The sequence below is a fragment of the Rhinatrema bivittatum genome, chromosome 5 (genome assembly GCF_901001135.1).
Source record: "Rhinatrema bivittatum chromosome 5, aRhiBiv1.1, whole genome shotgun sequence".
In the NCBI taxonomy this organism is placed as follows: Eukaryota; Metazoa; Chordata; class Amphibia; order Gymnophiona; family Rhinatrematidae; genus Rhinatrema; species Rhinatrema bivittatum.
The window spans coordinates 221,293,990-221,321,120 of NC_042619.1; the positions used below are offsets into that span (position 1 = coordinate 221,293,990).

Here is a 27,131-nt window from a genome sequence, read left to right on the forward strand (position 1 = left end):
ACTATTTTAAAGTATTATCCACTATGATGCCTAGATCTTTTTCCTGGGTGGTAGCTCCTAATACGGAACCTAATATCGTGTAACTACAGCAAGGGTTATTTTTCCCTGTATGCAACACCTTGCACTTGGTCCATATTAATTTCATCTGCCATTTGGATGCCCAATCTTCCAGTCTTGCAGGTCCTCCTGTAATGTATCAAAATCCGCTTGTGATTTAACTACTGTGAATAATTTTGTATCATCCGCAAATTTGATAACCTCACTCATCGTATTCCTTTCCAGATCATTTATATATATATTGAAAAGCCCTGGTCCAAGTACAGATCCCTGAGGCACTCCACTGTTTACCCTTTTCCACTGAGAAAATTGACCATTTAATCCTACTCTGTTTCCTGTCTTTTAACCAGTTTGTAATCCACGAAAGGACATCGCCTCCTATCCCATGACTTTTTAGTTTTCTTAGAAGCCTCTCATTAGGGGCTTTGTCAAACGCCTTCTGAAAATCCAAATACACTACATCTACCGGTTCACCTTTATCCACATGTTTATTAACCCCTTCAAAAAAATGAAGCAGATTTGTTAGGCAAGACTTCCCTTGGGTAAATCCATGTTGACTGTGTTCCATTAAACCATGTCTTTCTATATGCTCTATGATTTTGATCTTGAGAATAGTTTCTACTATTTTTCCTGGCACTGAAGTCAGGCTCACTGGTCTGTAGTTACCCGGATTGCCCCTGGAGCCCTTTTTTAAATATTGGGGTTACATTGGCCACCCTCCAGTCTTCAGGTACAATGGATGATTTTAATGATAGGTTACAAATTTTAACTAATAGATCAGAAATTTCATTTTTTAGTTCCTTCAGTATCCTAGGATGCATACCATCCGGTCCAAGTGATTTGCTACTCTTTAGTTTGTCAATCTGGCCTACTACATTTTCCAGGTTCACAGTGATTTTGGTTCAGTTCGTCTGATTTATCACCCCTGTAAACTATTTCCGGAACTCGTATTTCCCCAACATCCTCATTAGTAAACACGGAAGCAAATAGTTCATTTAGTCTTTCTGCAATGGCAACATTAAGAGGGCAATTTTTGAAAGCCGTTGACCAGGGTAAATGGGCTTCCTGAAACAATGCTGACCCTTTCCATGGGTGGGTGATCAACATGTGTACTTTTTACCTGCGGAAAAGGCAGGTGGGGTTAGGGTGGAGGGGAGGCCACAGCTTGCCTGGTTTTGCATTTTCACAAACTACATGCGTTTTGTTTTTTCCCCAGGAATAAAAAAAAAAAGTATCCACAGGAAAAGCAGGTGCAGCTGTCTGTGGCTTAGTTTCCCCCTGGGTAGCTTGCCCCGTGCTTTCCCTTTTGATAACTTCACAGGGTGAAAAGGACCCGCGTACTTTGCAGCTAGGCAGGCTTTTCTGAAACTTGCCCCACAGTGAGGTTCCGGTGACTTTGGAGTGTAAAGGTGCCGAGCTCTGCGGGGCTCCTCCGTTGCCTAGTCTTTGCTTAATTAACCAGTCCCTAAAGGAACTATCCTAAGTCCTTGCTGCAATTTTTATTTATTTATTTTTTTTACTTAACCGGGCCTCTCTGTACCGATCTAAGCTGTTCCGCAGAAGCGTAGTGACTTGTTCTCTACAATGGCACATAGGCCAGATGTGTTTAGGGATACACACATCTTTTTTTTTTTTTAAATGAATAAAAGATACTATGTGAGACTGTTCTGCATTATAAACATACTGTTGTCCCGTCTTCGAACTTGCTTGTGTTTTCTGAATAATTACATCAGAGGAAAAACTGTGCACTCTTAACAATTTCTTCCCCTCCTCCCTGGGAAATCAGGGAAGTTTAATTTTTTTTTTGGGGGGGGGGGGGTTGTTTCTAAGTTTAAACTTACAAGCCAAAATTAGGGATTTTGTAGCTCCTCAGTTCTTTTGGAGCTTGCGTTATAATTTACTATGGACTGCTGTCAGTTAGGACTACTAAAAACATTTATATACTCCTCTCTTGCCCATCCATTCCAATCAGCTGGAAACAGTCTGTGAAGATCCAGCCAGCCTGGAGCCTTTGATTCTCTTTGATGTAGAGACCACCTCTGCCGAGGCCGTGAGTGAACCTTTTGCTTCCATGATATTAAGTACGGATAAAACACATTTTTAATGCCACATGTGTGAAAGATAACTGTCGGGTGCCAGGAAGGCAATTTACTTAATTCAAAAGGTATTATCCCTCGCTGCTGTTCAGAAAGAAACCCTTGAGTGAGTTTAACTGCCCAAAAAGGTGCAATGAACCAGAATTAAGGTGTTTATGGAAGATGAAAAGTTATGAATTGATAAGTCATGTTATGGGGTGGATCCCTTTTTTTTTTTTTTTTTTTAATCAAGAAGGCTTTTTCTGGGCTTAAGGACACACACGTACACATGAAAGGAAGTTCCTGGTTGAAAAACCAGGAGTTCCTTGTTGCAAATGGAGGTGTAAAATGTACAATATGCTTGCCGTCTAGGACAATCTGCGTGCCAGAAATGATCCCATGGCTTCCTCCCTGTGCCATAATATGACACCTGAAGTGACACCAGATGGAACTTCCCTGAGACAGGACCTGAGCAACGATAACAAACAAGGTATTTGGAGAAAAAGACTCTTTTTGCCTTACTAAAAAATGTTACAGGAGCAGAAATCTAGGTGTCAATTTTTTCCAGACACATTCTTTATTGGTCAAGCTATGGTCAATACACTTTATTTTAATTCTGATGCTGCTAACTCCAGAGCGATTGTGAAACTTTTTTATTCTACAGGCGCACAATAACATTATCAAGTATGGAATGTATCTCTTCTTTCAGTGAAATGTCTAAGGTTGATTCAGATTTTCTTGGTACAAATGCATATTATACTCAGTCGTCATAGGGGCAATTTGCAAACTGTCCACATTGTGACAGATCTGTGGGTTTTGCGCTAATTCTCAAAGCAGATGTTCATTTTGAAATTTGCTGGTAATGTCTGCATATAGATTTGAAAATGCCACCTACACGTGTCAGTGGTATAGCCATGGGTGGGCCATGGCCCACCTAGTCGGCGTTGCCCAGCAGCCCAAGAAGAGAGGCCCTGTCTCAGGGCCACAGTGGACATGTTGGATATGCAAATCCAGGGGAGTGGCAACAGAAGAGGAGCAGGTGCAGGAGGCTCTGTGGACCCCCTCCCACCAGCAGCCGAGAAGAGGAGCAGGCTCAGGAGGTGCCGGTAGACACCATCCCACCGGTGGTCAAAGAAAAAAAATCCCCAGGAACGAGCCCATTCTCCCGCTCCTCCAAGTGTGCTGGTCCTGTGGCATTCAAAATGTGTGGCCAATAGGTGCTCTATGCTGATCTCATGCATTACGAGATCAGAAGAAAGGAAGTACTAGCCCCATGAGTTTTGAATACTGTGAGACATGCACACAAGGAGCAGCAGCAGAACAGGACCTCCCTTCTACTCCCGATGGGGAGCCTGCCTGTGTTTTTTGTATGTGAGTGTGTGAATGGGAGCCTGCCTGGATGTGTGTGTGTGAATGGGAGCCTGCCTGGATGTGTGTGTGTGTGCGTGTGTCTCAATATGAAGCTGTATATAAGAGCATGTAAACCTGAGAGCCTGTGTGTGTCTGGGGGGGAATGGGGGCCTGTATGTGAGAGCGTGTGTGTGTGTGAGCATGTAAGAGTGAGAGCCTGAGAATGTGTGTTTGTGGAATGGGAGCATGTATATTAGAGTATGTGAGTGAGAGCCTGCATGTGAGAGCGCATATGAGAGTAGGAACCTGTGTGTATGTGAGAGAGCATGCAAAAGTGGAATCCTGTGTTGAGAGTGTGTGAAATAGTCTGTGTATGTGCATGGAGAAGGAGGGAAAGCAGACTGGAGGAGAGAGAAGAAACAGAAGGAATAAAGAAAACCCTGAAAAAGGAATAAGGAAAAGACAGATAAGGGGGAAAAAAAAAACTGGGACCAACCAATTAGAAAAATAAGGTCAGACAACAAAGGTAAAAAAAATTATTTTTCCTTTTGGTTATTGGGATATGCCATCTTTGGGAATGTGCATTTCTTATTTGTATTTTGCTTTTACTTCAGCATTCGAGTTCAGAGTCTGGTTTCTCTGGCTTTCCATTTCAGTTTTGTCCGCATGTTTCTGTTTCTAATTTGTAGTCCCTTATTCTGTTTAGGTAAGGGTCTGTCTGTGATGCTCATGTATAATAGAGATGCAGTATTTTGGCTAGCATGTAGTTTCTCTTTAGGATTTGTAGCAGGCCGGCATTTTCTGTTTGCCCAGTAGATGGTGTATTATTTATTTATTTTATTTTATTTATTAACTTTTATTTACCGACATTCGTGAAACACATCATGCCGGTTTACAAAGAACTCAGGCGGGAAATACAATAAAACAATATAAAACAAAATAACAAAATAACATTAATAGCAGAAACAAGAATCAGAATACAAAATGAACCAAAATGGAGCAATAACAAAAGGGGGTCGTAGGGAGGGAGGGAGGATAGGGGGGAGTGGGAAAGGGGGCTGGGGAGCGGGAGGGGAAAAGGCATATCTAGATGAAGTATAAAACAAAGATTAGTGTTCTAGGGTATGGTGTAATGTTTGCCTTGCTACCTTTTCATAGATAAGCTTGCTGTTTTGAGTCCTGAGAGTTATTACTACTATGGCATGGCAAAGTTCTAGATGTCTTTTTTTTTTTGGTAGGGGTTACGTCACAAAGTGTTTGACACTGGAGGTTGTTTTGCTGTCACTAAGATGACACTAGAATTTGAATATATATTTTTTTGTATGTCCTAGTACTGTTCTACAGCTATTGCAAATCTTAAGTTCTTATGATTCTGATTATTGCTGTTAAGTTGTAGTTACAATATTCTCTGCATTTTTGGAATGAGGATTCATAAAAGAATATTTTGTTTTATTGTATGATTGGATCTGATGTTTCTGTAAAATGTTCTTTGTTTAATTTTTATGATGTGTATTTATAAACTACAATAAATATAACAAATTTAATCCCAATTAATAAGGCATTTTTAATCTGGGTAAGTACTTGAAATTATAGAATTAAAATATTTTAAAATGTCACTCATGAGGCAAGATGGCTATTGCAGACTATTTAGAAATCCATTGTAGGGTGCATGCTAAGGTATTATTTATTGATAAGAGTACAACTAGTAGGGCCTAGACCTGTATGCCTACCGCCCACCCATGTTAACCTTGGACACTCCCAAAAATTCAGTTCTGGCTGCACCACTGATGTACATATTTTCTCCTCCCCTGACCTAAACACTCCTTCAGAAATGCCTCACAGTCAGGCCGATACAGTACAGTGCGCTTCGACGGAGCGCACTGTTAGCCTGCTCTTGGACGCGTGTTTCCCTTACCCCTTATTCAGTAGGGGGAGGAAAACGCGCGTCCAACCCGCGGCCCCTAATAGCGCCCTCAACGTGCAAATGCATGTTGATGGCCCTATTAGGTATGCGCGTGGGATACAGAAAGTAAAATGTGCAGCCAAGCTGCACATTTTACTTTCAGAAATTAGCGCCAACCCAAAGGTCGGCGCTAATTTCTTCCGGCGCCGGGAAAGTGCACAGAAAAGCAGTAAAAACTGCTTTTCTGTGCACCCTCTGACTTAACCTCCGACTTAATATCGCTATGATATTAAGTCGGAGGTCCCGAAAAGTAAAAAAAAAAATAAAAAAATTTTAATTCGGCCCGCAGCTGTCGGGCCGAAAACCGGATGCTTAATTTTGCCGGTTTCCGAGCCCGTAGCTGTCAGCGGGCTTGAGAACAGACGCTGGCAAAATTGAGCGGTGGCTGTCAAGCCCGCTGACAGCCACCGCTCCTGTCAAAAAGGAGGCGCTAGGGATGTGCTAGTGTCCCTAGTGCCTCCTTTTCCCCGTTTTTACCGTGTCACCTAATTTAAATACAGAATCGCGTGCACTGGGGAAGGGCTGGTGCGCGCGCTGGGAGAGCGGGCGTTCGTCCGCTCTCCCACGGATTTTACTGTATTGGCCCGAACACTGACTTCTAGCTACATCCAGGAAGAGAGGTTTTTAAGAATGCAGTTATCGCTGGTAAAATGTTTTTGCCCATGTAGATTGCTGTGAAATTGTCCTCTGAAGGGATTATTTTATAACAGACCACACAAATTTGCAGGCTGTTACATGCCTAAGCTACACTATTTTTCAAGGCAAACTTTTAACAAACATAAGTTCGCTTTGAAAGTTATCCCACGAAAACCACCCACACAAAGTGATATCTGCTGCTTTGCGTGGGGAAAGGTTTTGGGCAAATTTACATGCATGGTTTTCAGAATTGAAAAGTGCATGCATCAAATGCAAACCCTGCCTAGGCTTCCCCCTCCCTTGAATGCTCATCCTGAGGCGCTTAAAATTACAGGCGTGTTGGCTGGGAAGTCTTCAAAAGAGCCAGTTATATAGGTAAAGCACTGCTCTCCCTGCAGAAGTCATTTTTGAAAATTACCCTCTCTGTGACACAAAATGCTAGTCTGCGTGGGTGATTCGCCCCCTTTTGTGGTGGGTAGAACTCTTCCGCTTGGGTGTTAACCTTAAAGGGGTCATCTAAATCAAATAACTTCCATTTCTCTTGCCTGTATTGGTTTTAGGTCTGAAAACAAATGCCATGGCAGCTAACGTCACACCAAAGGAACATAGAACCTCGCTGACCTCTGGTAAAAACAGCTGATTTGAATTAAATATTAAAACTTGCATGTGTTTTTCCTTTTTTTTTTTTTTTTTTTTTAATGGAGCAACTATTTGAGCAGGCACAATAGTGAAGGTGTTTTTCTCTAACTGCTTTGCTGCCAGGATTCAACAGCTTCTAGCTTCCAAAAAAAGAAAGCAAGGTCAACCACAATGAATCAGTAACAGGGCACTATACATCCTTAAACAAGGAAATGGGTCAAACTAGGGGTGGGTACAATTGGCCCTTATCTGCCGACATCTACTATGTTGCTGTGAGCTCTGTGTTCTCCTCAAGAACTAGGAAGGCGCACAAGAGAGTCATTTATTCTCCCCGTTTGTTTGATCATTGGCCACTCTGCTGCTAGAATCAGTAGACAGTACCATTTGGTAAGTTGTAAACATTTGGGAGCTATAGTGTCAGTTGTACCACTGGAGGCCCATCCTCCCACCCTCTTATGATAAGGAAACTCCAGTGACTAAAACTTTAGCTTATATGTGTTAAGGCGTTAAATTATTTCCCAAAAGTACTCACATTGCCTGTAGTCATACGATAATGCCAACATATGAAGAACTGGGTCATGTCAGTGTAACTGTTAATTGCTCTGCCTGTATTCTGTGGGCGTATGACACCTCTTCAGTAAGAGAACTCATTGTACTGCTTTCCAGGAACCATTCATTCACTTTCCTCTTTCAGGTGCTACCGTAGTAAGAATTGATTGCATGAGATTCTGTAGTGACTTAGATTGCTGCAAACAGCAGCCTTTCCTAGCTTGTAGACAGCAGATGGAGACTGAGGAAGCTGACGTCACAGTACATATACTCCTGCAGTGACATCAGCCTGCCAGTGTTCTCCGTCTCCAGCCTGATGATGTGGCTATGGACTTGTCTGGAGGAGCGCTGGACCTTGGAACTCCCTTGATTGGTTCCTTCGCAGGAAATGGCAGCTCCGTGGGCCCCGCTCCAGTACCTTCTGGTTTTGGCCTGGATCCTTCTGCCTTTTCTTGGTTAGAGTTTTTTCAAAGATTGCAATCCTTTCTTCAGGCGCAGTCCTCCGCTTCAACCAATCCTGTTCAGATTGGATCCTCAGCTGGTGGCCCCTCCCTTTTCCAATCCTATGCTTAAGTACCGAAGCATACCTCAGTTAGCTGTGGATATTCCTGACAGGAACCCGGATGGCACTGATGAGGCAGATCCTGACTCCTTGGAAGATGGGGAAATTCCTCCGAGACTGGAATCGTATCAAACCATGTTGCAGATCTTTCATAGAGATGAACTGCTGCCCTGATTTCCCAGACCTTGAAGATGCTGGGACTACCTGGGCAGATATTCCATGTCTGATCCAAAAAAGAAACCTATTTTGGTTTCTTTGCATAAAGCCTCTTGTTTTTTCCCTGTTATGGAAGCCATTCAAGAATTGATTGATCTTGAATGGGATGCTCTGGAGACAAATTTCAAAGGGGGTAAGAATTGGAAGGCCTGGATCCAGTGGTGAGAGAGCATTTGTGTTTTCTGAAAGTGGATGCACCGGTCTGTGCCATCTCTAAGCGGATGACTATTCCCATGGAGGGAGGGAGCAACCTTGATGGATGTGCATAAGAGAATTGAGGCCATCCTCAAACAAGCATTTGAAGCAATGGCAATGACATTGCAGATAGCTTCCTGTTGTGCCCTGGTGGCTCACTCTTGTCTGCTTCTCTCTCAGATTGATGATTCTGGGGTGAATTCCAGAGCAGTTATGGAATCCACTGCTGCCTTTTTAGCAGATGCGGGCTGCGATTTGGTCCATGCTTTGGCTAGGGGAGTGGTTTCAGTAATAGCAACAAGACATCAATTATGGCTGCATAATTGGCCAGCCAACATGACCTCCAAAGCTTGCCTTACGAAGTTACCCTTTAAAGGTTTCCTCTTGTTCGGGAGTGAGTTGGAGAAACTGGCTAGTAAGTGGGGCGAATCCCTGGTTGCTGGAAGATAAGAAGCAGTTGTAGCACCCTTTGGTATGAGAAGTCATCTTAGGGGTTCTAAGCAGTTTCGTCCCTACAGAGGGTAGACCTTTCTCTCTCTCTTTCTCCCCAGAGGTGGGTCGAGATTAGTGGGTCCTGGAGGTGATACGAGAAGGATGTGCGTTAGAATTTCGCACTGTTGCTCAGGACAATTTCATGGTGTCTACTTGCCACTCCTCCAGAAAAAGCAGGTAGTGGAATCTACCCTGTCAAGGCTCCTCAGTCTGAGGGCTGTGGTTCCAGTACATATCAGGAAAGTATGGGGCGATATTCCATTTATTTTATTGTGCCTAAGAAGGAGGGCTCCTTTCCATCCCATCGTGGATCTCAAAAGAGTCAACCGTCATTTGTGGGTGACTCATTTTTGCATGTGAACCTTGACCCCTCTGAATCTGTCTGAGGCCTACCTCCATATTCCCATCCTGTTGGAGCATTAAGGTAGTCAGTTGACTGAGATTGCATTTAGTGGTGCTGGGGTGCTATTATCAGTTTCGGGCGATGCCTTTTGGTCTAGCCACCACTCCTAGAACTTTTTCCAAGGTTATGGTGGTGGTGGTGGCAGCAGAGTTGAGAGAGGATGGGATCCTAGTATGCCTGTATTTGGATGACTGGCTGATTTGAACCAAGTCTCTGGAAGAGAGCTGCCTGGTGATCTGCAAGGTGATCTCCTTGTTGCAGGAGCTTGGATGGGTAGGGAACCTGGCCAGGAGCAGTCTTCAGCCTTCTCAGTCATTGGAGTACCTGGGTGATCGGTTCAGCATGAAACAAGGCAAAGTTCTTTCCTGCCAGAAGCTCAGATTCAGAAGTTGATGTACCAGGTGTGTCTTTTGCTGAACACTATATGCTCAACAGTGTGGTCCTATTTTCAGGTGTTTGGTTTGATGGCAGCAACCCTGGAAGTGGTGCCATAGGCAAGAGCACATATGTGTCCTCTTCAGCGCTTCCTGATGTCTTGTTGGAACCCACAGTCTCAGGACTGTTCGGTTTGGCTCCAATTGCTGAACGAAATCTGCTCTCACCTGCAGTGATGGTTGCAGGAGGATCATCTGAGAGAGGGAATTTCCCTGACGACACCGAACTGGTTGATAATCTCAACAGATGCGAGTCTCCAGGGTTGGGGAGCTCACTGTCGGGAACTAACAGCACAAAGGCACTGGTATACAGAAGAGTCTCTCTGGAACATCAATCGCCTGGAAGCCCAGGCGGTCCGGTTGGTGTGTTTGCAGTTCAGCGACAGACTGCAGGGTCAAGCGGTCTGAATAATGTCTGACAGCGCAATGACAGTGGCTTACATCAGTTAGCAGGGAGGAACCAAGAGCAAGCAAGTGTCGCTGGAAATAGACCAACTTATGGAATGGGTGGAAGGGCATCTCTAGGTGATCTCGACCTCTCACATTGCAGGAAAAGACAATGTAAGAGCAGACTTTCTCAGCCGGGAGAGTCTGAGAGAATGGGTGTTGTCGGATGAGGCATTTCAGCTGATTGTGGATCACTGGGGCCTTTCATTCCTAGGTGTGTTGATGACTTCTTGCAATGCAAAGGTTCATCACTTCTTCAGTTGCAAGAGAGATTTGAAATCCTTTGGGTATCGATGCTCTCATACAAGTCTGACCAAAAGACAAGCTGCTGGTATGCCTTTCCCCCATGGCCCCTGTTGGGCAGAAAAGTTTGCAGGATCAAAGGCCACAGGGGGGATGGTGCTCCTGGTGGCACTGGATTGGCCCAGAAGACCATGGTATGTGGATTTGCGAAGACTTGTGGTAGAGACCCCTCTTCATCTTCTGCCGCAGAAGAATCTGTTGCAGCAGGAGCCTGTCCTTCATGAAGATCCAACTCTATTTTGTCTTATGGTATGGCCCTTGAAATGACTCGCTTGTTGAAGCATGGTTATTCTTCTGGGGTGACTGTCACCTTGCTATGAGCTCGAAAGTTCTCCACTTCCTGTGCGGTTTGGCAAGTGTTGAGGCTTGGAGTGAGGCTCAAGGTGTTCTACCTCATTCATTGAGGATCCCGTTCATTTTGGAATTTTTGCAGGAATTTTGCAGGAATTTTTGGCCCTTAATTCCTTGAAGGTACAGGTTGCGGCTCTTGCCTGTTTCAGAGGCCAGGTCAATGGTGAATTCCTAGTCTCATTCTGATGTGGCCCTTTCTGTGAAGGGAGTGAATTAGCTTTGTCCTCCTTTATGGTTACCGGTTCTCTTGTGGAGTATTAACCTGGTGTTGGATTTCTTAGCGGGTCCTATTTTTCGACTGCTGCGTAGCCTTAACTTGCGGCTATTGACCTTGAAAACAGTGTTTCTGGTGGCGATATGTTCTGCATGCTGAATTTCCGAGCTGCAGGCCTTGTCTTGCCAGGAGCCATTCCTTCGGGTGACTCCAGGAACAATACAGCTGCGTACTGTTCCCTCTTTCTTGCCTAATGTGGTCTCGGATTTTCACTTGAATCAGTCCATTTCCTTGCCATCCTTGGATAAGAGAAAAGATTTGGAAGAGTGTCAAGTGTTTCTAAACCTTTCTGAAAGACAGATCGCCTGTTTGTTCTTCATGGTGGAAGAAAGCAGGGTGAACCAGCTTCGCAGGATACAGTAGCTCACTGGATTAAGGAGGTAGTCATGGCTGCATATGTGGTGGCTGAAAAGCCATTGCCTACTCAGGTTAGGATTCATTGCAGTAGGGCTCAGGCAGTGTCATGGGCAGAGGTTAGATTGTTGTTTCCCGTCGACATTTGCCGAGCTGCAACGTGGTCCTCCGTACACACTTTTTTCAGGTATTATCGTCTGCATGTGCAGGCCCGGGACGATGCAGCCTTTGCACGTGTCGTGTTGACTGGAACGCGGGTGGCATCCCACTCTAGTTGGGAGTAGCTTGGGTATATCCCACTGGTCCTGAGTCCATCTGTCTACATGTTAGGAAAGGAGAAATTAATACTTACCTGATAATTTTATTCTCATTAGTGTAGACAGATGCACTCAGTTTCCTGTCATTGGCTGCTGAATGATTGATTTAATGGTCCTCCTGTGGGGCTATGTGTTCCAGGGGATTACTGGTAAGTGTTCACCCAGTGCGCGATTCAGTATTTAAATGAGGGCCCGCGGTAAAAAGAGGCGCTAGGGACACTCGCGCATCCTTAGCGCCTCTTTTTTGCCAGGAGCGGCTGCTGTCAGCGAGTTTGACAGCCAACGCTCAATTTTGCCGGCATCAGTTCTCAAACCCACTGGCAGCCACGGGTTCGGAAACTGGACGCCGGCAAAATTGAGCATCCGGTTTACAACCCGCGGGCTGATTTAAAATTTTTTTTTTTTATTTAAAATTTTTACTTTGGGACCTCCGACTTAATATCGCCATGATATTAAGTCGGAGGGTGTACAGAAAAGCAGTTTTTACTGCTTTTTTGTACACTTTCCCGGTGCCGGCAGAAATTAACGTCTACCTTTGGGTAGGCCAGTGATGGTCAACCTTTTGAGCTCAGTGTGTCAAAATTCATAAAAAAAAAAAAAAACAAACCAGAGCATAACTCAGGTGGTGTGTCACTTCTAGAAAAATCCATAATTTTGTGATATTTGTTGCTCTAATTAATAACAAAAGTTATAATTTTAATATGTACTGTATTTATTAATAAAGCAAAAACAAATAATTCTTTACCTTACCTGCTGAGTGACTTTTTTGTTGCTGAATTTCATTGGCTAAAACTTCAATTGAAGGGTTGGTATTTCGTACACTTCAAGCCCAAGCAAGCGTTACAAACTTCATCTGTCAGTCGGTTTCTTTTATTGGCTCCCATTCATTTTCACACCCCCAGGCAGAGTCCCATTCATACACATGCTAAAGGCAGACCCCCCTCTCTTTTGCCAGCAACCTCGGAACCTCTCTCGTTCCTCTGCTGCCACTGTCACTGCTGCCACATGGCTATTGGGGAGGTGCCAATTGCTGCTACTGTCACTGAAGCCCATTCTGCTGCCTCCTCTGTGCAGGCCCCGTAGGCTTCCACTTTCTCCATGCTGATCTCGTAGATTGTGAGATCCGTAGAGAAAGTGCTATTCTTGCACATTCCCATCTCAGTGGGAGGGAGTGGACAGTGGAGTGCCTCAGGGATCTGTATTGGGACCCTTACTGTTCAATATATTTATAAATGATCTGGAAAGAAATACGACGAGTGAGCTAATCAAATTTGCAGATGACACAAAATTGTGCAGAGTAGTTAAATCACAAGCAGATTGTGATAAATTGCAGGAAGACCTTGTGAGACTGGAAAATTGGGCATCCAAATGGCAGATGAAATTTAATGTGGATAAGTGCAAGGTGATGCATATAGGGAAAAATAACCCATGCTATAATTACACGATGTTGGGTTCCATATTAGGTGCTACAACCCAAGAAAGAGATCTAGGTGTCATAGTGGATAACACATTGAAATCGTCGGTTCAGTGTGCTGCGGCAGTCAAAAAAGCAAACAGAATGTTGGGAATTATTAGAAAAGGAATGATGAATAAAACGGAAAATGTCATAATGCCTCTGTATCGCTCCATGGTGAGTCCGCACCTTGAATACTGTGTACAATTCTGGTCGCCGCATCTCAAAAAAGATATAATTGCGATGGAGAAGGTACAGAGAAGGGCTACCAAAATGATAAGGGGAATGGAACAACTCCCCTATGAGGAAAGACTAAAGAGGTTAGGACTTTTCAGCTTGGAGAAGAGACGACTGAGGGGGGATATGAAAGAGGTGTTTAAAATCATGAGAGGTCTAGAACGGGTAGATGTGAATCGGTTATTTACTCTTTCGGATAGTAGAAGGACTAGGGGACACTCCATGAAGTTAGCATGGGGCACATTTAAAACTAATCGGAGAAAGTTCTTTTTTACTCAACGCACAATTAAACTCTGGAATTTGTTGCCAGAGAATGTGGTTCGTGCAGTTAGTATAGCTGTGTTTAAAAAAGGATTGGATAAGTTCTTGGAGGAGAAGTCCATTACCTGCTATTAAGTTCACTTAGAGAATAGCCACTGCCATTAGCAATGGTTACATGGAATAGACTTAGTTTTTGGGTACTTGCCAGGTTCTTATGGCCTGGATTGGCCACTGTTGGAAACAGAATGCTGGGCTTGATGGACCCTTGGTCTGACCCAGTATGGCATTTTCTTATGTTCTTAAGATTACATGTGCCAATCACTAAAAAAGTAATTTTTATTTTTTTTTGCCTTTGCTGTCTGATCTTAGTTTTCTAATTGGTTGGTCACAGGCTTTTTTTTTTTCCACCTTCCCTTTCTTATTTTTTTTATCAATTCCTTTTATATTGTCTTTTTTTCTGTTTCTTTTCTCTCCATCTTCTTCCCTCAAACACACAGTCAGGTTCTCATTCTCACATGCATTTCACACTCACACACACACACACACACACACACACACTCACTCACTCACTCACTCTCTCTCTCTCTCTCTCTCTCTCTCTCTCTCTCTCTCTCTCTCTCTCTCTCTCTCTCTCTCTCTCTCTCTCTCACTGTCACACGCTCTCTCTCATACAATTATTCATACACACAGTCTCTCACTGGCACATGCTGTCTGACTCTCACACACAGGCTCTCTCTCTCCCACATGCTGTCTTGCTCAAGCACATGCTGTCTCTGCAAACATTCAGGTCCTCACTCTCAACTCATTTCATACACGCACGCACACACACATCCTCTACAGACCCTCAGCCTCTCTCTCACCTCTGGGCCTCCTCTTCGCGGGTCGCCGCAGGATGGGCTCTGCAGCGGCCCTGAACTTCTCGGGTCCAGCTACCGGGCCTCTTCCTCTTCTCGGGCCGCTGCAACTTGGAATTCGCGGCAGCCTGTAAGCACAAGTGCTGCTCCTCTTCTGCACGCGCTGACGCTTCTCCTCCTTCCTTCCCACGTGGCTCCAGCAACATTTACTTCCGGGGCCGCACAGGCAGGAAGGAGGAGGAGCATCAGCGCATTTAAATGCGATCTTTTTCTTCGGGCCGTGGCGATGTGAGCCTCACCACGGCCCTGCCTATCGCTGCGCCGCATGAGCCTCCCTGCGCCTGGGGATATTGGGGGGGGGTAGAGAGGTCCGGAGGGTGGGAGGATACTAAAAAAACAAATTTTAAAGGATCGGCACAGCCGATTAAAAAAAAAAAAAAAAAATTCCCAATAGTCCATGAAACGCTGTGCGTGTCAGCAAAAACGTCTTGGCGTGTCACCTCTGACACGCGTGTCATAGGTTAGCCATCACTGGGCTAGGCGCTAATTTCTGAAAGTAAAATGTGCGGCTTGGCTGCACATTTTACTTAGTGAATCGCGCGGGAATAACTAATAGGGCCATCAACATGCATTTGCATGTTGCGGGTGCTATTAGTCTCGGGGGGGGGGGGGGGGGTGTTGGACGCGCGTTTTCGACGCGCTATTACCCCTTACTGAATAAGGGGTAAAGCTAGCGCGTCAAACGCGCGTCCAAACGCGGGTTAACAGTGCGTTCTGCCGGAGCGCACTGTACTGTATCGGCCTGTTAGGTACGCCTGAAGTTATGCCTCCTGCTTTATAAACTGTGCAGCACATCACCGCTCTGAAAGTATGTGCGCACGTTTCAGTAAATGCACAGTTTTTTAATGCAAGGATCTGCGGTGTTAGGTTGGTTTTTTTTTTCTGTTTTTACTAGAAATTTATGCAGTCACTTCAGGAAGCATTTTGAGACAACAAAGATGATACGCATAGAGCTCATATCATTCCCAATTTTATGGAAGACACCTATCATATGCCACGAGTCTCCAGTCCACAATAGGAGGAGATCCACATTGCAACTTCCAAAGTAATAAGTCAAACACAAAAAATACAAAAGAAAGAAAGAGAAGAGATAGTGACAGGAGAAAATACTATGTGAGAGAGTTTTCGATAAGCAAAGAACAAATCAAACTTCCTTATTACGAAATAATGAAAGCTGGGACAGCTCAAAGGAAATCTCATTAGATCTGCGATCTTTTATCAAGCTATTGCATGGAAATTTAAGAAAATAAGAAGCGCCTTGCAAAGCGAAGAAAAACTTCCGTTTCCTCTGGGTTGCTTTAGATTACATTGGGAAATACCCACATTTTCATGTTGCAAAATATGACCTCACGATGTCTAAAATATAATTGCTGGAAGATCATGATTTGGAAAGGATATCGAGCTTGATTATTCACCAACAGCGGGCATCTGATCATACATCTGATTATACACCCTACGGCTTAAAGAACCAACAGTTATACACGATTAAGATATGTCTTTGCATAACAAAATGAAAGAGAAGATTTAGCAACAGACTGTGTATTTTATTTGCAAGAAAAAATATACAAAACAAATGTATTTTTACAGTTCAAAGATTCAGATAATCGACTGTAAAAATGACCGATGATTATATATAGGCAGAGCAATAAGTGGCAACACAGACCGATGATGCCTATTATGAAGGTTATTTAGTAAGTACAAGTGTCTTAATTTTATTGTGAGAAGAGAGGGGAGAAGGAGTAATACACATTTTGTTAGATTATTTCCACTCGACCTCACAAGAAATACAGATGGAAGATAGTAAAGTTATTTTGCTAAAATATAATTGCAACATCCAATCTCAGTCTGGGTCCAGTGCAAAAGTTGCAGCGGTTGCAGTGTTCTCTGAAGAATTCTGTAACAATGCAGTGTTCGCCAAGCCAACCTGCCAGACCCTGGGATAACTCCATTTGCTCACCTGCATCTCCCACGCATTCCTTAAAAGGAGGGAGATAGCCTCTCCCTCCTGTTGCCGGAGTTTAATGAGATGGCATGCAGAGTACCTTAAGATTTTTTTTAAACCTATCCCATGGAGAGGCCAAAGGTGAATGGAGAAAATTGATCAAGCCTAAATTACACCACCTGACACTATATTTTCCAGGGGCTCCATTTTATTCCTCGAAAAAAAAATTATCCTTAACTAAGTCACAATCCACCTCCAACTCAAAGTTGCTTCCCAACTTTTGAGTTCTAGAATCTGCATAGTTTTTACTTCTCTTCTATAAAAGTATGTGCCCTTATTTAACACATTAAACAATTGTAACAAGTGCACGTAATAACTCTCATTTCTATGCACGGAGGCTGGTATTTTATAAAGTTGGCTGATGCATGTGCGTATCTCACTTATGAATGAACTTCCAAGCACCAGCTGACCCAGACCTTTGCCAGTTCACCCACACCCGTCACCACTTGCTCCAGATCCTCCAGCCAAAAGACTGCAGACAAAAAGAGGTCATATTTCACATCCACTACTTGATTAGCAGGTGTAAAAGCATGCGTGCATGGTTTGATGTTTGCGCATACTTTGCTTATAAATTACCTAAACGAGTGCTTGCTTCCACACCCTGCCCGAGATACCCAGGGACAGATTTAGGAATTTGCCACCCTCTAGGCACTTGATATTTTCACCCCTCCCACCTCCTGTTTAAGGGTCTGATACAGGGTAGCAGAAGGCTGTTCTTTGAATGAGATTCAGCAGAGCCGGAAGGCAGCAAATCTTAGCCCTCCCGCCTACTGCTCCTAAGTGCTTGCCGCCCTAGGCACAGGCATACAAGCAAATTTTAAAAGCCCTGTGCACGTGAATTACAGGGGTTACGCCCGTGGCTGAGCCCTGTGCGCGCCGCACGCATTTTTGGAAGGGACCGGCCACGTGTGTAACCCCTGTTGCTCGCCGAAGTGTCAGGCCTTTCAAAAGGGACGGGCCGGGACAGCGCCATTAGATACTGTCCCGGGGAAGTGCGCGCCGGAAGCTGGCCAGCATGCGGGGTTTTACGGCTGCTCACGAGGAGCAGTAAGTATAAAAATTTTTAAAAATTGGAGCTAGGTAGGGTTAGGTTAGGGGGTCGGGGAGGAGAGGGGAAGAGGGAGGAAAGATAGGGTTAGGGAACTGGGAAAATTCCCTCCCTGCGCGTGCAAGTCATGGGCGCACAGATGTTAAAATCCGGCATGCACGCGGACCTCGTATTTTCTAACATATAAAAATGTCTTAAAATCGACCCCATAATGGGTGCCTGTTGATAAATCCAGGGCTGGAAAGGCTCTTTGTACATGCAGCGGTAGCAGTATGCATGTCTTTCCTGCCCTTCTGAAAATCTTACCAGGGAAAGAGGCTGCTCGCGCACATAAATGCTGATTTTCTGAGCACAACCTCATGGAAATCTTTGGAAAATTCATAAGTATGGGGTGATTTTTTTATTTGATTTTTTTGTGTGGCATAATTTTTCTCTGAAAAAACACCCGCACAGTTTAGCAGGTGTGAACGTGTACGGATAATTTTTTCAGGATAGTTTTTAAAAGGAAGAAAGGCGTATAACTTCAGTTTGAAAATCAGTGTAATGCTATGGGTCAAAAATATCTGCAGACTTTGCACCGATGCAGGCGGTGCAAACTTGAATTAACACAAGTTTGAAGTTTTGTGAGTCCTACAGTAACGTCATTTGTCAAGGCTTCAGCCCTAACTGAACCCCCTCCTCCCCTTTTTTTTTTGGTCTCACCATGTGTCCAATACATGTCCATGTATTTTTTTTCCTCATCTTCAGACTTTACTCCAAACAAACTAGGGCCAGATGTAGACTTGCTCTTTCTCGTAGATGTAAGATGGGAGCTATGCTTTTAGAGGTCAAGACTCAAAGGCTTTGGGTAGCTTTTTTTTTTGTGTGTGTTACCCGGATAAAAACCAAAATTGAAAATTCTCCGCTCACCAACTGCCTTTTTGTTCAGGTAACTACTTACCTGGATACAGTTTTAGCCAGAGGAAGAGGCAGTGATGGTGACGTTCCGGAGACTTGGCTTAATTTTACCCAGTGAGTGCTGATATTTGGCTAACTTTAGCCAGGCAACATTAAATCTGGTCAGTAAAATAGCTGCCTTCGTTACCCGGGTGACTTTGCCTGGTTATATTCAGTGGGACACTTATCCGGGTATGTTCTGCCAAAATATTCGGGTGAAAATACCCCGGTAGCTTTCCTGCTTACTGACCTTCTGAATGTTGGACCTCTTAGTTTTTGTAGATGCTTCTCACAGTACCCAAGAAAAGCTGTGTGCTTAGAAAGAAGAGGACCTGCAGTGATGGATTATGAAAAATCTGAGTGGGCACTGTTAAAATATTTAACAAGAAGAATCAGTTTGTAAATCCATTCAATTTTATTTTAATGTCTTTATAAAGATTTTAGCAAAAAAAAAAAGATAACTGGGGAGAAGGTTAAAAAAAAAAAAAAAAAAAAGACGTTTCACTTCTGACCTACTCCATGTTTGTTTCCACTATGTCATGAGCTGGATAAACTATCGCATTGTTTCAATATTGTTCTTCTGAGTCCAGTTTAAGGTTCTTTTCAGTGCAAGAATATTAATAGGCTTCTTCTGGTCACACTCAAGCCTAGAGAAGAGAGATGCAGGCAGTTAGGAAGTTTATAATGGCATATGCTTGTCCCTAATAGTAATTGCTCTACTTCCAAAAAAAAAAATAAAAATACAGTGCTGTGCACAGCCCTGTTTACGGACGTGCACCCCCCTCATCCAATCGGTTGACTATTACCCTTTACACATAGCGAGAAATGTTATTTAACAACAGTAATGGTTTCCATGTCACAGTTACAACAGTGATCCCAATATTTTATCACCATAAGCTTAGCAAGAATCCAGTAACATAGTGAATGATGGCATACGAAGACCAAAAAAGTAGTCACCAGTTGTGGGAACCTAGTTAAAGTGCCAGTGGCCCATGACTGCACCATAATTGGTTGATGCTAGCAAGTACCAAATACAGCTTCTGTGTCCCAAGGAACCTTGAGGGTGGTCTGAGGTCTTCTCTTGGTTCCTCTATGCATTCTTTTTTTCTTTTTGTTGTTCAAAAGAGCATTTTGTTAGAATCCTTGACCTGAAATATCATATAGCTCCCATCCTCCTCCTACATATGTGCTGAGCATGTCTCTCTCAAGTTGGCATCTGTTACAGTGCTCAGGATAAATGCCAATGAAATTCAACCCTGTCTGGATTGTTCTGATTCTGACGACTGTTGCCCTGCTTTCCGAGGATGACACCTGGTGATATTCCCTGTCTTTATGCATGTCCATCCGCCTTCACTCTAGGCTGTACCTGTGTATGTTGAAGGTCAACAGTAAAGATCAGGCACCTGTCAAGCAATCTGTTAAGTAGATTAGATGGGGTCAAGGTGATGTTATGCATTTAACCACCAAAGAACTGCAGCTTGTTGTAAACCTCAATAGAAATCAGTTTCGAGACACTAGATCTGTGCTTGTAATAGTTTCTCACTATGTAATCTGTCCTTTCAGCTGTGCCTCAGGAATCGAACATGCTCAAAACAAGACCACGATCCAGGTATTTCCAGTTTTTCTTTTTCTGTTCTTTTTTTTTTTAATTACAGCTACTTAATTTTTAGAAGTAAAGGTAATTATTGGAACATCGTTAAGCATCATCCCTACTTTAAGCAAAGGTAAAGTTGGTGATCCGCAGTATCTCAACAGGAAAGTAAAAACGGGCAGAGACTAAAACAGGCCTTAGGGTCTTCATCTGCCATCATAAAACCATGATTTGTTTTGTATTTGGTTAGGAAAGAAGATTGCTTGGCATACTAGGCAAGCAGGCAGTTTTCAAAAGGGGAGGGGTCAACATTGAGCGTAGGTTTACCCAAATAGGTAGGCACAGGGGCTGGGTCTGAAGAAGCAAACACGCAGAGTTTTGCAATTTGATCTACGCCGCCTCTTTTTAATTTGAAGGGAAAAATGTATCCATAGGAAAACCTAGTGCAGATCCCCATGGGTGCTTTTTTTTTTTTCCCCCCCCCTTAGGTAGTTTCCAGAAGGAGAACTGGTGCAAAATCCACAGAAAAAAAAAAGTACCTGTGGACTTTACTAATACTTATCTCCCCTGAACACTCATCCAATACCGACACTACAGCTCTGGACCCACAGATCTCTCAAACTAGAGATTTAGGAATTATACTAGACAATCATCTAAATCTAAAGAAATCAATTAATAATATCACCAAGGACTGTTTCTATAAGCTCCAAGTTTTAAAAAGAATCAAACCCCTTTTTCCACTTTCAGGACTTTAGAACCATCCTTCAATCCATGTTATTTTCGAAAACAGACTACTGCAATGCCTTACTACTGGGGCTCCCCATTTCAGCCACAAAACCTATACAAATGCTCCAGAACGCAGCAGCTAGAATCCTAACCAATACCAACTGCCGTGCTCACATTACCCCCATCCTTCGAAACCTGCATTGGCTGCCAATAAAATATAGAATTCTATATAAAGCTCTCATGATAATCCACAAATCTATTCACCAACAGCTCACACTAGACCTTCAGAACCCTCTCAAACACCACTCGTCCGAAAGACCCATCAGAGAAGCTTATAAAGGGACCCTTCAAGTCCCACCTTCAAAATACACCCGTCTAAAAACCACCAAAGAACATTCCTTCTCCACAGCAGGCCCGGTACTCTGGAACAGACTTCCGACTGACCTAAGACTGGAACCTTGCCTTCATACCTTTCGAAGACAACTGAAGACGTGGCTTTTCCTCCAAGCCTTCCCCTAGTCAAAATGTCACTTCGAACTCAGCCTAAGGAATGAGATAATTACCAATCTCATAACCAGTTATATATTATTTATTTGTTGCTTTTCCGCTCTACCTTTCTTCCTGGCTACTCTAGCCCCCAAGTTCAATGCCCTTGTTTTATATAACTTTGCTTGATTCAGCCTTCTCGTTTTTGGTTACACTTGTTCATCCCCTAAGTTCCATGTAAACAGGCCTGATGTGAATTCTATTCGTGAAGTCCGGTATAGAAATATATATTAAATAAATAAATAAATAAATAAATAATACCTGCAGACATTTGAAAAATTTCCCTCAAAATGCATATCCCAAGAAAGGCAGAAAATCTTGTCTTATTTGTGACAGTGTGACCAAGCAGTTGGGGAAAACTAATAGTCTACTTTGGGAGCATAAAGAGAGGTATCGCTTGTAGAATGAGGGAACTAATATTACATCTCTTCAAGCTTCCGGTGAGACCCCCACCCCCAACTTCAGAACTAGTTTCAGTTCTGGAGACCGTATCTACAAAACAACACAGACGAGATAGAGGCAATTGAAGAGAAGGCCACCAAGAAGGGGGCATGGATTGCACAATAAGCCTTTCATAGAAAGTGTGAAGGAGCTAAAGATGCACTGACCAGAAGAAAGCAGGGAAAGGGGAGATACAATACAAACATTCAGATATCTAGAAGACTTCAGTAAAGCACCAGCAGGAAGCATTTCCCATAGAATGGAAAGTTCCGAGGACATGGGGTCATATGGGAAGCTGAAAAGGAAGGTGAGAAAAGGTGGACACCTAGAATAGACTTACGAGTGGAAGTGGTAGGAGCCGGAGTAGAGGCGTAATTCAGGCTTGTCTGGGATAGGCTTAAAAGGATCTTAGTGGCTTCAAGAGGGAGAAGAACAGAGATTGATTAAAACCTGCGACGGCACAGTAGGCCGATACAAACGGGGAGTCTTGGTGGGTCAGGTGATTCTTTTCTGCCGACATCTTTTATGTTTCTAAGGGAGAGAATTATCCACAGCTTTTTTTTTTTTTTTTGGGGGGGGGGGAGGTAATCATTCTATTGTCTCACCTCCAATAAGTTGATTTGAGTTGAAAATGAAAAAAAATCTCTGGGAATTTCTGTTCCATCTTCTGTGTAACTGGCTTGCTTTATTCCTTTTTTCTTTGATTTTGCCTTTTGCCTTCAGGGTAAACAAAAATGGAGGCTTTGAGAGAACAATTTTCAGGCAGTCCACATTGGGACAAAGTCCACGGGTACTTTCTGTCCGCCAAGCTTCAAAGAGAAAGCTCGTGCATGCCTTTCACTTCGAACCTGCTTCTTGCTCGGGCAGATTTTCCATGAAAAATAATGCATATAGACTTCAAAATACAATCTGTAAATGGCGTTTTCCGATCCTGCCCAAAACACGCGCCCAGGAATACCTCCATTAAATCAGTGCCTGCAGCATTGAACAGCACATGCATTTTTTGGCCAGATCAAGAGAGGGCAGTTTTAAAATGGCAGATTTTATGTGCGTGAATCACTATTTATTTGCTTTGGAAATTGTCTTCTGAGACTTTAAGCAGCTCACCTGTGGCTCGGTACACTATAATCTGTGCAGGTACTTGAACCTTTTGTATCCCACTGCTGACACACATGCCACACTCGCGTTGTATTGACCAAACAAATGCACAAAGACAGCAAAATGCACAGATTTTATGTCTCTCTTTGAGAATAACTTTCAAACAACTCTGTGTGGCTGCATATATGTGTGTGCAAAACCTAAAGTACACACATATTTGTTTTTTAAAATAGCAATTACGTGAGTGTAGGCTACTTACGCATGCAAATGCTAACTTTGATGCGCGTAAGCCTTAGAAAATTCACTCCTTTTTGTTAACGTGTGGTGTTTTTCCCCTTAGATCCTATTCTAGCACTTCCATAGAGGAGGCAATGAAAAAGGTGGAGGAGCCTCCCATCCCCCCTCCAAGACCACAGAAGACACATTCCAGAGCTTCTTCCTTGGACCTGAACAAAATCTTCCAGCAGAACGCTCCTGGTAAAGACTCTGTTCTTCCCTAAGCAAATACTTTCTTTGGAGAAATGACTTGGTATTTGTCCCCCAGACAAAACTGCCATGTGGGTAGCACGTACCCCGCTGTAAATTGGATATTCATTTTGAGATTTAACACACAACACGGGGGATAACGCATCCTGGCTTGCTTCAGGAAAGGGTAATTTTTTGCGGTGCGGGCATGGGGGTAAAGTCTGTGTGGAACTTTTCAGGTGAATTTTAAAAGCCTGACACGTGCATCAATTGGGTGATGCGCGAATACGTTGTGCCTGCACGCGCCGAGCAGATTTTAAAAGCCGTCTGCGGCATGGGCGCTCTGGGAATTTAATCTGAAATTTGCATGTAAATACTTGTGTGCACTGGTGTGCGCCGGGATCACCTACTGTGTAACTTTACTTCTGCTATGGTTGACGTGTAAGTGATAACACAAAAAAATCTAGTCCTAAAGATCAGGGCTAATAGGAAGAAGGGAGGCTAGTAAACTAGGGGGATTTGGTTTTAGTGGCAATTGCGTCGGCACGCGTCACTTTTAAAATCTTCCTGTTTATGTGGTAGAAGCTGGATTTGCATGCACAGACGCGCACATGTGCGCACAATCAGGCTATTTTATAACATGCGTGTACAATCAAGCTATTTCATAACATGCGCACATATACGTGCGTATGGTATAAAATGACCGCGTCCCTGGGTGCAGGTCAACAAGCGCGCTCACATGCCCCCACGCACCGCTTTGAAAATCCATATGTTCAAACTTTTGCCTTGAATTTTCAAAGTGAACTTAAGCACATAAGTTTGTTTTTGAAAATTCTTGCATAAGTGGGCTGGCACAAGCACAAACGTGCCTGCTGCATTGAGGGCGTAACTTGTGGGGATCTTTTTTTAAAGTATAAAAGTAACATGCACAAGTCCCAACTCATCCCCTCCCCCCCCCCCCCCCCCCCCGCCCCGGGTAAAATCTCTCTCCGGAGCACGATAAAATGTTTGTAAAATTGGGTTATGTGCATACTTTTGTATGCATGGATTCCCATCCAGTTTTTATAATAGTGCCTTTTGAAAATTCAGTCCATAATGTACAGAGCCCAATACCTCGACTTTGTATGGTATGTGAATGATGCCTTTCATTAGAAGTGCCACTAAATGCAAAAACCACACTGCAAGCTCTTCCAGCAGCCAGATGTGTGAGCAGTGGCACCCTGTAAAATAAGGATCTCTCCATTAATCTTATTCCATTCCCTTCTCAATTATTTATTGTAAGGCAATAAGAGTTTCCGCCGACTGCACAGACTAACTTTTATTATAAAGCACCCACAAAGTTTATAGTTATTGTGTGCTGCTGTGCTCAACAAACCAAAAAAGAAAATCCAGATTAAAAATGGTTAATGGCATAGGACGGTATCCTCTTATTTTACACACTCGGTGGTCTTGTCCAATGCATCTTCTTATGAAAGCAAGGGGCTAAACCATAGGACCATGCTGTCATTTAAAAATGACAAACACCAATAAGTGTTTGTTTCGTTTCAATCCAAAAAGCAACAAAAAAACCCAGCAAAATGAAACAGTCCCCCCCCCCCAAAAAAAATAATAATAATGAAAGGGGTTTTTTTCTTTCATATGCCTTAAAAGACAAAAAAAACAATAATAATAAAAAGAGGCCATTAGAACCAGGCTTAACATGCAGACAGATGTGCAGTATCTCCCCAGACAGTTCCACTGGTGATATGTCTGCACCTGTGCTGTTCTCTTGACTCTTGATGGGTTTTGTTGTGCCCAGGTCTTCCCAACGCAAGGAGGAGGCCACCAAATCTTTCTGCTTTGTGACACAAGCTGTACATGAAACCACGAGTTTGAAACATCCATTCAACCACAGGGGGGTGCACAATTCCAGCTCTGGAGAGCAGAACATGGCTTTGGTTTTCAGGGTAGCCTAGCATAGGAACCTTTTTTAACGTGGTTCTCAAACTGCATGCAATGTTCCTTGGGGTTATCCTGAGAAACCAGAACTATCTGCAGCCCTAGGGGAGTGACTCTCAAATCTTCTCTTCCAGAGCAATCCTGTGCACAGACGGTACAGTCTTTCTTTCACCTTCCATCAAATGCATTTGAGCTGTTACGTTCGAAATGAACGGCTGTTCTCCCTGTATAGTTCACTTCTTCTGCCTTTGAAACTCCCATTTTAATGCAGCTGTAAGTTCAACAGAAGTGATGAGGACCCCACTCACTGTAAGGCAGTATTGAAGAGAAGCGCCAAATCTCTTGGCTGAATGGAAGTGTAGTAGAAATTTCTTGGCATCTGAACACTTGCTAAGTCATTTTTTTTTATACGTGTTGACATGCTGTATTTCAAGGAGATAATGTTCTGGAGAAGGTCCAGGTCCCCCCCGCCTGTTTATAAGGTTCTGATTTTGAAAGCCCAGAGAAGAACAGCGTGCCGAACAATTCTAAAGTTATTTTTAGTCTCTGCAGGCTGGACTGCTGCGAGCCTCAACTGGTATTTCATTGAATGCAAGGCGGAAAGTGTTTTTAACTAGAAGAAACTAAATGTACATATAACTTACAGGACATTAGGACTTTCCAAGAAACAAAATAGAAGCTGTAGGTACAAAATACTGTTGGGGCTGTGTGCCGTACACTCGCAGTACAGGGCACGTTGGTGGTATGCACTCCCAAGCGTACAGCTGCTGTCCTCCAAATAAAGGGGAAGAAACAGCACTGACAGATGGACTAAACCAGCCATATTAGGGGAAAAATGGAGAACAAAAGCAAAGTGTTCCAACGATTTTTTTTTCCCATCCTCTCCAATCGTTTTGTGCTAGCACAGTGCACTTAAATGAGCAATGGGCTCCAATGGCCAATTTAAAAGATGGAACAAGGATGGCGCAAGATAATGCTTGCACGTCGTTTGAATCACTTTCGGCGCACTCTTAACCCCTCTGTCTGCAGCCCCCCCCCCCCCACTTTGGTTGCCTCTTATAATGTTGAGATGTAATTTCTTATTCTTAATACTTCAAAACGTTTGTCTGTCTGTTCCTTGTAAACCGATGTGATGTGCAGACGAACTTCGGTATATAAAAGCAATAAATAAATAAATGTTTGTTGGTTTGTGCACATTGTCTTGTGCATGCTTCTCCCATGTAGGACATTTTTGAGGTGTGGGTTGAGCATGAGTCATTTTAATACTGCACCAGTCCACGGCGTTGAAAGGGTTTGTGACATTTTTTTTTTGCTTTAATGTAGTAACTGAGTCTGGGAAACAGGTGACAGCCACGGTTCTCAAAGACTTGGAAGGTGGACAATGTGACTCAGATGTTTAAAAGGGGCTCCGGGGGTGATCCAGGAAACTACAGAGTGATGAGCCTGACATTGATGCCGGGCAAAACGGTAGAAACTGTTTAAAAATAAATAAATAAAATCACTAGCCATTTAGATGCATATGGCTTAATGGAGAAGAGTCAACATGGTTCCAACAAGGGGAGGTCTTGTCTTACCAGTCTTTTAGAATTTTTTTGAAAGTATAAATAAACGTAGATAAAAGTGAACCAATTTGATAATAGTGTATTTGGGTTTTCAGAAGGCATTTGACAAATTCTCCCATGAAAGGAGACTCAGGAAATTACAAAGTCATGAGGTAGGAGGGCAGTGTTCTATTGTGGACTGGTAACTGGTTAAAAGGCTGGAAAAACAGGGTAGGACTAAATGATCAGTTTTCCAAATGGAGAAGAGTCATCTGTGGAGTACCGCGCAGGGATTGTTACTGGGACCTGTGCTGCTT

At 43.4% G+C, this 27,131-nt stretch overlaps 1 protein-coding gene across 4 annotated transcripts in view; it reads left to right on the forward strand.

Moving 5' to 3' along the window:
• The window catches only part of REPS2 (RALBP1 associated Eps domain containing 2), a 187,823-nt gene that overhangs the window by 109,868 nt on the left and 50,824 nt on the right, over window positions 1-27,131 (forward strand). For all 4 annotated transcript variants that reach the window (XM_029603297.1, XM_029603295.1, XM_029603296.1 and 1 more), the window contains exons 10-14: window positions 2,030-2,107; window positions 2,505-2,622; window positions 6,642-6,707; window positions 20,032-20,077; window positions 23,211-23,347. In XM_029603297.1, the coding sequence (XP_029459157.1) occupies window positions 2,030-2,107; window positions 2,505-2,622; window positions 6,642-6,707; window positions 20,032-20,077; window positions 23,211-23,347 (445 nt within the window). The remainder of the gene's footprint in view (window positions 1-2,029; window positions 2,108-2,504; window positions 2,623-6,641; window positions 6,708-20,031; window positions 20,078-23,210; window positions 23,348-27,131) is intronic.